This window comes from Beta vulgaris, chromosome 1 (assembly GCF_026745355.1).
Source record: "Beta vulgaris subsp. vulgaris cultivar EL10 chromosome 1, EL10.2, whole genome shotgun sequence".
In the NCBI taxonomy this organism is placed as follows: Eukaryota; Viridiplantae; Streptophyta; class Magnoliopsida; order Caryophyllales; family Amaranthaceae; genus Beta; species Beta vulgaris.
Window position 1 is genome coordinate 19,804,812 of NC_079202.1, and position 11,110 is coordinate 19,815,921.

The 11,110-nt window shown below is 37.2% G+C and overlaps 1 protein-coding gene across 1 annotated transcript; it reads left to right on the plus strand.

Moving 5' to 3' along the window:
• Nucleotides 1-9,547: 9,547 nt before the first annotated feature.
• Nucleotides 9,548-10,888, plus strand: LOC104901413 (uncharacterized). The gene has a single exon (XM_010688989.2). The coding sequence runs from the start codon at nucleotides 9,548-9,550 to the stop codon at nucleotides 10,886-10,888; it is 1,341 nt and encodes a 446-aa protein (XP_010687291.2).
• The last annotated feature ends 222 nt before the right edge of the window (nucleotides 10,889-11,110 follow it).

Consider the following 11,110-nt stretch of genomic DNA (forward strand, 5'->3'; position numbering starts at 1 on the left):
GTCCACAATGATAACACTATCCTTGATAAGTCCTTGGATGTAACTATGCCGCACTCCAATGTATCTTGACTTACCATTATATACTTGACTATATGCTCTTGCCAAAGCAGCATCGTTATCACAATGAATCGCTATCGGCGATATCGGTTTTGGCAACAAAGGAATCTCAATCATGAGATTCTTCAACCACTCTACCTCTTTGCTTGCGAAAGACAAAGCGATAAACTCCGAAGTCATGGAGGAATCCGCTATGCAAGTTTGTTTCTTGGAAGCCCAAGATATGGCACCTCCCCCAAGTAGAAATACCCATCCACTTGTAGAAGAGTGATCCTCTTTATTAGAGATCCAACTTGCATCCGAATACCCTTGTAAAATCGAAGGATATCCACTGTAGGATAAACCATATTCCTTGGTTTTCCCTAAATACCTTAATACATGACGAATAGCTTGCCAATGTTGCATACTAGGATTACTAGTATACCTACTAAGTTTACCTATTGCAAATGCGATATCCTGCCTAGTACTCGTCATAGCATACATTAAACATCCAATCACCCTTGAGTACTCCAATTGAGATACAACACTACCTTCATTAGGTAGTAATTTCTCACTAGGGTCCATTGGTGTTGACACAAAAGAGCAACCACTAACATCAAATTTCTTAAGAACCTTTTTGATGTAGTGAGATTGAGACAAACTCAATTTACCTTTCCTTCTTTTAATTCTAATTCCTAGAATGACATCCGCCTCCCCCAAATCTTTCATTGAGAACTTAGACGATAGAAAGGATTTAGTCCACTCAACTTGGGATAAATCAGTTCCAAATATTAACATGTCATCTACATATAAGCAAATCATTACACCATGACCATTGTCATCAAATTTGCTATATACACACTTGTCTGAATTGTTCAATTTGAAACCGTTAGACAACACTACCTCATCAAACTTTTTTTGATGCCATTGCTTAGGTGCTTGTTTTAGCCCATACAAAGATCTAATTAACTTGTAAACTTTTTGTTCTTGAACTTTGACAACAAATCCAACCGGTTGTCTCATGTAAACCTCCTCATCCAACTCTCCATACAAGAACGCGGTCTTGACATCCATTTGATGGATCCCAAGATTATGAATTGCTACAACAACAACCAATAATATTCTAGTGGAGATTCGAGCTACGAGTGCATATGTATCAAAATAATCGATACCTGACTTTTGAGAAAAGCCTTGAGCCACTAACTGGGCTTTGAACTTGTCAATAGTTCCATCAATTTTCATTTTCGTTTTGAAAATCCATTTACACCCTATTGGTTTACATTTAGGAGGTAGGTCCGCTAGAACCCATGTGTTATTCCCCATGATTGATCCTATTTCATCATTAATAGCTTCCTTCCAAAATGAAGCATCTTGAGATTGCATGGACTCATCATATGTTAAAGGATCCCCTTCCACATTATAGACATATGGAAATTTAGTCAAAACAATATCTCTTGATCCTTCAACCAAATGTACATGAAATTCCGGGCCAAAAGATTTCTCTTTCCTAGCCCGTTTACTTCTCCTTGGTTGAGATGATGTAGATGCAACATTTTCATATAGAATTTGTTCATCTAACTCTTGATCATTAGTTTGATCAATTTCTTGAATTTTGGTACTTGGAGTTATGTCCTTTGGTCTAGGAACCGATGAATATCTATTTTCATAAAAAATAGCATCTCTTGACTCCACAATAGTGTGAACCAACCAAAAGTCGTTTTGTTCTATAACATAGAACCTATAGGATTTGCTATGAACTGCATATCCTATAAAGATGCATTCAACTCCTCTTTCACCTAACTTTTTACGTTTAGGTTCCGGCACTTTAACAATTGTCCTACATCCCTAAACTCTAATGTAACTTAGATTCGGTTTTCTTTTATACCACAATTCATAAGGGGTTACTTTGTTCTTTTTCATAGGAACACGATTCAAAATGTAATAAGCAGTTAAAACCACTTCACCCCAAAATCCATCACTCAATCCCGAGTAGGATAACATAGAATTTACCATTTCTTGTAAAGTTCTATTCTTTCTTTCTGCTACACCAGTTTGTTGTGGTGTATAAGCCGTAGTTGTTTCATGTATTATTCCTAAAGCTTGAAAATTACTAGGATTATGAAATTCACCACCTCTATCGGTTCTAAACCTTTTAACCTTGTCACTTAGTTGCAATTCTACTTCATTTTTATAGATCTCAAATTTATCTAGAGGTTCATTTTAGTAGACAACAAATATACATAACAAAATCGTGAATGATCATCAATAAAAGTTATTATATATTTCTTGTTTCCTAAAGAAGGTGTACTATGAAAATCACAAAGATCACTATGTACTAAATCAAGCAACTTAGTATCTCTTTCCACATTATTAGGGAAATAACACCTGGTTATTTTGGTTAGCATGCATGTTCTACACTTCTCAATACTTGGATCAAATGAAGGAATTAAATCATTCTTAGCCATAGAATATAATTTTCTATAATTAACATGACCAAGTCTTAAATGCCAAAGAGAAGAATTATCATTAATAACACACACATTGTTCACTAAAGCATTTGAAATGCTAAGTTTAAACATACCATTACATAAATAACCAAGTCCAACAAACAAACCACCCTTAGATAATACAAACTTGTCTGACTCAAAAACCATTTTAAAACCTATACGATTCAAGATAACTCCAGACACTAAATTTCGCCTATGTTCCAGAAAAAATACAACATCTCTCAACACTAGAGATTTTCCGGAACTAAAGACTAACTCTACTTGTCCTACACCAAGAACTTGAGCTGTAGAGTCATTGCCCATGTATAGAACTTCTCCATTGTCCACCTCCTTAAAGGTTTTGAATAAAGATCGTTCCTTGCACACATGCCTTGAAGCTCCCGAATCGATATACCATGAACAATCATCCTGTACACAAAAGATTTCAGAAATCATACACATATAATTCAAACCCGAATTACATGAAAGTTGTGCACAAGTACCTTGTTTCGCTTGGGATTGGCTAGACTCACCTTTCCCTCCACCTTGCTCATTCCTTTTGTTCATCTTCTTCTTCCAAAGGAAATAATCCTTTTTGAAGTGTCCGGGCTTGCCACACTCCCAACAATCACGTTGTTGTCCAACTCCACCATTCTTAGGCTTCTTAAAGTTGTTGCCTTTGGTGTAGTTGTTAGCCCTCTTCTTAGGATTTGAGTCATTGGACTTTCCATCCTCCACCACGTTAATGGTAGAAAAATTAGGATTCACCTCCTTTTGTCCATCTTGAACCCGAATGCTCTCTTCAATCCGAAGATTAGCACCCAATTGTTCCACATTTTTTTTTGGCAATTCAAAGTTGTTATTGATAACCAAAAAAAATGTGGTACAATCTACAACATTAGAGTAACAGCCTACTCCAAATGCCAACCAAAACTCCAAAGCAGTTTCTTACATCACTAGCATTTCCTTTTGCTTCTCACTACATCTAACTACTATTCTAAAGATTATACTTCTAACAGTTTGATTGGGATTTACCTCTGACCCTCTAAACACTTTAGCATTCCTCTGTAGCCAGGTGGCATACAAAGTTTCTGTATACATCATAACAAACAACTTGTTTCTATCTTTGGTGCTACGAGCTTTTCTAATGACCAGCTCTAGTTCATTCTGAGCATCAACCTGAGGCTGAGTGTTCAAGTACCGCAGCACCTTGCTCCAGATTTCCTTGCTATACGAGCAGTTGAAAAACAGGCGTTGTATATTTTCAATCTCATTGCCACACATTTTGCAAAGGGCACTCACATCTCTACTCCATTTACTCATTCTTTCTGCTGTAGCTAGCCTATTGAGCATAGCTAACCATAGTATAAACTTGCTTTTAGACGTAGCTTGGTTATTGCAAACTAATCTTTTCCAGACCACATTCTCGAAATCTTCTTGGAGGAGCATGTAAGTTTTCTTGATGCTAAATTTCCTTTGATTGCTCACTGTCTCCCATCCTCCAGTTCTTGCCAACAACTCCCTAGCTTTAAATATTTTTCTCAGTATCCATGAAGTGTTACTGCTAACAATAACATTTTCAATGTTTTGCCTCTTGATGTAGTAGGCATTCACCCATCTAACCCACAATTTATCCTGCTTAAAAGCCAGAGCCCAAAGAAGCTTCAGAACTGCTGCTTTGTTCCATAGAACCATGTTAGTAACATTTAGACCACCAGTACTCTTTGGTTGTTGCAAAAAATCCCATGCCACAGGAGCCTTAGAGCTAGTATCCACTGTTCCAGTCCATAGAAATATTCAACAGATTGTTTCAACTGCCTTTATCAATTTCTTAGGCAATGGAAATATTTGCCCCCAATAATTTTGCATACCGCTAAGAATTTAAGAGTATTCCTAACATCTTTCCAGCTTGGTGGTAATTTGTCAATCATTGAAGATACAAGAAATGTCATCCATACTAATATTGTGTTGTTTAAAACTTCCTAAAATCCTTTGGATTTCATGAGATTGTTCCATCACAGGCCTAGTTTCAATCATCTTAAAGTTATTAAAGTTGCTAACTAAGAACTTCTTACTAGATGCATCTTCGGCCATGTATTTTGACTCAAGGTCATCCCAAAGTATTTTAGCGGATTCATAGAATTGATAAACATCAAACAAAGTGTCAGACATACCCTTGAGAATGTGACCACGACATATATAATCATCGTTTTCCCACTTGTTCCTTCTCCTTGAGGCCTCCAAAGTTTCATCTTCCACAAACTCGGGTTTTGGAGTACTCAAAACATATGCAACCGAAAGAGAAGTGAGAAGAAAGTGCATCTTCTTTTGCCATCTACGGAAACCCACAACTTCAAACTTCTCAAGTTTCTGAAAATTCGAAGTCATCTCACGCACCGTAGCCATCTTCAAGAATTATTGCTTTTGGATTGTTATTAAAGGTAAAAGGGTGACAAAGATTATTACCAGATGAACTTTGAATCTTCTAGGCGTGTTGGGACACTTTCCCAAAAGCAATATTCCTACCCTACACTGAGCACGAGTTACAAGGAATTCACTTCCGAGATACAAAGAAGAACAACGAATATCACGCTCATAATGATCGATTCGTCAAATGAGTGAAAGAAAGAAAAATTTGTAAAGATGATGAACTTTTAATTCTTATGCAATAGACAGAAGTTATTTTTCTTGAACCACTTCATCATATGAGAGATCTCATATATATACTAATGCTCTATTGTTTCAGAGAAACCGAAACAATACATTGACAAACCGTCAAAACACGTGAAATCATGCAAAAAGCAGCGAAAAAAGGAAGGATATCGCGAGTCGCGACCAACCCATCCTTCACTGCTTGTGCGAGCGTCCAACGTCGCGACCAGCCAGACCTGCCTCCCTGCTTGTGCGAGCGACGAGCAACTTCAAGCGAGGCCTTGTGAGCGAGTGCGAGGCTATTCTAGGCCCATTTCTATTCACTACATAGTATAATATTACACTAGAAGTTTTTTGCACGCGATGCGTGCTGGAACTTTTTTTCGAAACAAAAACTCGATTTTCTTCAGCATAAGAGTCAAAATTTGAACATTAAACATACGAAGTATAATTGTTTTTAGTTGCAACATTTAATTGATTTAGTTTCTGTCACTTAAGTCTCTCACCATTCTTTTTGTTTGTTTTTTTTTTTTACTTTTCAAAGTTAACTTCTATAAACAAAATAGAAATTTTATTCAATTTATTTATGATTTCTAATATTATAATTTTTTAGTTGATTTTTGAATTAAGTATAGTACTTCATAAATTGTAAAGAAAGTGGAGACTTTGATTTCAAGTCAATTTATTTATAGGTTGTAGTTTGTAAGTGAATTTTTAAATGTTTATAAAGTTTCCTCTTTTTAGTGATTGCATAACGTAAATTACGCAATTTTATGATTTTAGTTGACTTGTGAGTGATTGTTATAATTATATTTTTGGTATTTTTGTTTGATGGCCCCTTTGATTTGTAAGTGAATTTGTAATTTAGAATGGAAAGGGGGCAACATAGTCTTTTCATTCGGAGACACTATAGCTCCCCCCTTTCCTTATATAATAGAGATATGTTGTACTTTAATTCTTGAATGATATTTTACAATAACTTTTTTACCTTGATAATTAATCGCTATTATATAATAGAAAAAGATAGGTCCAAATATATATAAAAGTTTCATTATATATAGGAAACACTATAAAAAAGTAAATAATTTGTTTCCTTGTCTAACTTCTAAATTCTGATTTCTCTACAAACACACCTCTATTTTTTATCATGGCCCACCATTAATTGCGAATGGTTCTTGAGAATAGTGATTTGTAAGTAAATTTTTAAAATATTTTTGTATGTATTGACGTTCTAGGTTATTAGTTTTAGTTTGTATATTAATTTTAAAATTTAATAAAGTTTCCTGATTATTTGAGTGACTTGCATGATTTTTATAACATGATTTTGTCAATTGTATGAGTGATTTGTAAAGTTTCTTCTTTTAAGTGATTTGTGAGTGAGTGTTGTAAATTAATCTTCGGTAGTTTTCTTTGAGTGTCGATTTTGATTTTGATATTCCTTTTGTAATTTAGAAAAGAAAGAGGGGGCAAAATAGGCATTTCAAAAGAGGACACTATTGCTCCCCCCTTCCCTTATATAATAGAGATATATTGTTTCAAGTAACAACACCATAACCAAGTAACTTCGAACAATATATCATGAAATAAACTAACTCTATACTCTAAATCTCCAACAGGTTTCTTGATTGTGCATCTTTTTGTCCACTTCAGGAGTTGTTATACTCTGCACTCAGATTTAAGGAGTAGAGATCGTGCATCTAGTATAGGCACGTCTATGAATTCAGGTTTAAGAGGGGGGTTGCCGATGATGAACACCCCTCATATGTATAATATAAACAATCCAATAAGAAATAAATATGCTAAAGGCGTTTGGTGTAATTGGTGACAGTTCTACCTCGTGATATTGAGGCTTATGGTTCGGCTTTTGTTAGTTGCAATATTTGAAGAGTTAATTTAATCTAGTGATGATATAAATTTTGCAACATTCTCATATAGGAGTGCCATTGACATGAGACTATTCGCAATTTGTAACAACCCTCCTTAAATAGCAGCTTAATTGTTTAAGACTAATTATAATTAATTTAGGGATTTAATTTCCTAATTAGAGATGATGTTAGCACAAACTTCCGCACCTCACTTTCGTCGGAGAGTTGGAAAATGGGAAAGTATTCAAGCATATGTATGAAAACTAAACCAAATTATTTAATAATTACAACATAGTCTATGTAGTTAGATATCAAAGTTCAAAATATAAGTTACAATACATAGTTTATATTATACAAACAAGCACATTGCAACAGAATACACATAACACGGGGACTTCCAGATAAAGCTAATCTCGGTCTTCAGATGTACTCTTGCAAAATAGTTGAATCTGCCTTGACCAAGACGTATTCAAAGAACAAAACGGTCAACATATGCTGGTACACAAGTCCCACCAATTACAAAATAATAAGGTGGCTAAAAATAAGATTTACTTTAGTGTAAACAACATAATTGATTTCTCAAATCCTTTCATTATATAAAATCACCAGGATACCTTTCTCTTTTGAAGATGGAAGCGTAACAATAATATCATGAGTATATCGAGTAATCTTCAATAAAAACTATCCATAAGTATTTTTGATAGGCTGTCGTGCACCTGTCAAAAATAATTCCTAACAAACCTTCTAACAATGTAGTAGGAGAAGTAGTTCTAAAATAATAAAATATGAAAATCAAACTAAAAAGATCTAGGACAATGGTTCACCATGTTCATAACCAAAATATATCTAAAAGTCATTAATAGTTCAATTAATCAGATATCTAGAGCATATATTAATCCTACGATCGGGTGTTAACGCTCTTAAATCAACATATATAGTACGGTCGCTAAAATATTTATATTTGTTAATTGTAGGTAAGCCTCTAAAAGTCGTTCTTTCAATTTTAACTCTTATTAGCAAGATTTAATCAAACAATTGATCATGTTACAAGATTACCAATAAAAATACTAATCAATTAGAGATATCAAAGACTATTCAAACTATCAATACCATCAATCAAGATTCATAACATATGAAAATGGATTTCCAAACCCTACACATAAAAATTACCCAATCATGAAATAAATAATAAAATCTAAATCTACAAAAAAAAAATATAATTAAACAAATCCATGAAATAAAGAGAATGAAAATAATAAACTCATAAATTGATGAAGAGAAAGAGAAACTAGGGTTTCAACCAGAAAGCTAGAGCGAAAAAAAAAAGGAAAACTAAACCAGCTAGAACTAAAATTAATGATAGAGAGAGTAGAGAGAGTAGAGAGGAGGAGAGGAAGTAGAGTTAGGGTTACAATTCTAAATAATATTAAGGAATCTAATATGATTAGAAAAGTAAGTTACAAGATAAGGAAAGTTGAATTATACATCAAATTGGCAAATTCCAGCAAAAGCAGTTAGAACTTCCGGAAGGCATAACTCCTCGACTATAAGTCTGATCGGGACGTGTCACCTATAGTTGGAAAGATATTTAAGTCTAGTTTACAAATCTGATGGAGTTATTCAGTTCCCAGAAGCACATCAACAGTTATGGTTAGAAGAGTAGACATGACTCCTTTATCACAATTCTTCCAATGGTTTTCAGCTTTATTTTCGCTTAAACTCGTACTATAAAATATCCAAATGATCCTTATGCAATGTATCTGTATGGGGGCTGACTAAGTCTCATACCGGTCCAGACGGACCGGGATACGCTGAAAAGGTCACACGCCTATTACAACCTTATTGGCCTCACCATAATGGCCTTATTCCGGTACCGTACCGGTATTTATCCCACGGGCTTTCTACCAAGGGCCTGGGCTGGATCCAATTATGTCTATCAATACCTACGGGCCTAGAGATAGATTCTATCCACAAGATAGAAGCATATCCTAAGGGATACCAAAGAATATTCTCCGCAAATACAGGGGCCCAACCTGTATATGGGCCCATCCGGGTTTCCTATATAAACCTCCTTTGATCCTAGTCATGAGGTACGTACACGAATCCCAATACATTCTACCTGAGAGCTACCGGTCATAACCAAATACTGACTTGGGCATCGGAGGGGCGTTCCTCGGATCAACCCACGAGGCTAGTTTACCTATTCTCTTTTGCATGAATTCCAACCGGCTTCATCATAAGGACTTACCGGTTCAAGACCCTACACTTCGTCCCATACCGGAACAATTGGCGCTAGAAGGAGGGGCGAACAGTACCTTGTAGTCTAAGCTATTTCTTGCAAACATTTGGGATGCCGGAAACAGATGAAAACAATGTTCCTGTTGAGAAAGCAATTCCCCAGGATTCTCAACCCCACTGCCGGCTACTAAGCAAAGCCGGCCACCCACTGACAAGGGTATAAAAACTCCAGAAACCCCTCAGGAGGACATCTTTCACACTCTGCAAAATATGTTCACCCCAGAACAGCTCAAGAGTGCGGCAGAAGTGTTCCAAGCAATGGCAAGTGGAACCCCACCGACCGGTCCCCCGGCTAAGCGACCTCTGAGTAGAGCTCACAACCCAGTGAGAAAGCTCCGATCACTGTGGACGGGCTGCCAGGGAGAGCGAGACCGGCAGGATCAGGATCAAGTGGCTAAATCCAAAACCCCCACAGCGCAGGTGGGAGATGAAGAAGAGGAGGAGGAAGAAGTGCAAGATACGAAAGTTCAGCAGCAGTCCTCTTATCAAAGAAAAGGAAGCAAATACCGGTGCAGGGCACCGGTATCATTGCAAAATTCACCATTCTCTATTGCCATCCTTCAGGAGCCCATGGAGATAATAAAAATGCCGACATGCAAGTATGACGGTAGAACAGATCCGGAGGACCACATATCGGCCTATGAAGGACACATGCTGCTATACACCGACACTGATTCAGTATGGTGTAAGGTGTTCCCCGCTACCTTAACAGGGCTAGGGCAAACATGGTTCAAAAGCATACCACCGGCAACAGTCTTCGATTTCCGACAGCTCACATTAATGTTTGTCATGCACTTTGTTAGCAACAAACGAAGGGAGAAAACTACCGGCGAGCTGATGTCGGTCAAGCAGGGAAAGGTAGAAAGCTTAAGGGATTATATCAGGCGTTTTAACATCGAGGCTGTCACCATTCCAACCCTACAACAGGAAGTCGCTGTTTTGGCTCTCATGACGGGACTAAAAGAAGGAACTCCCTTCAGAAATTATCTCGGCCGGAAAAAGTTGACCAGCCTCACAGAAGTTTTAGGCAAGGCCAACGATTATATCCGGGGAGAAGAGTTTGACAAGGCCTCAAACACTAAGAGGCCCGCAGCCGAGGAAAAGGGTAAAGAAAAAGATCGAAAAGAAGATAAATATCGGAAGGATAAAAAGACGGACACCTCTTATAGGAGAGATGAGAGTAATTCTGTGAAAAAAGGGCCAGAGGGTCGACCAGACAAGTATCACAACTACACTCCTCTCACCACGTCCCGTGCCCAAATATATGAGCTGCACAAAGATGACGACAAGTGGCGTAGGCCTCGGAAAATGTTTTACAAAGGCCGGGATAAGTCAAAATGGTGCGAGTTCCACAGGGATCACGGCCATATAACGGAAGATTGCAAAGACCTAAAGGACGCAATCGAGGACCTCATTAGAAGAGGATACTTCACCCAGTACCAAGCAAGGGTCGACTGCAAGTCTCCATCCCAAGAGGATGAAAACGGAAATAGACGGCCAGTTAAAGACAGGATCACTAAAATCCATGTTATATCAGGAGGACCAACCTGAGGAGGTAGCATACATGGTGCTAAAGCAAGTTTGAAGGAAGTAAGGCACCAAGTAAACTTCAACAACACAGGAAAATGGCCAGCACCCCCGGCCATGCCGTCAATGCTGTTCATAAAGGAAGATGCCCGGGGGATAATTTACCCCCATGACGATCCCCTGGTGATATCTTTGCGAATATCAACCGTAATAGTACATCGCATGCTGGTAGACGGGGGCAACTCT

What these genes read in the sequence shown, in the direction of transcription:
- LOC104901413 (XM_010688989.2), top strand. Translation starts at nt 9,548, where the DNA reads ATGTTCACCCCAGAACAGCTCAAGAGTGCGGCAGAAGTGTTCCAAGCA.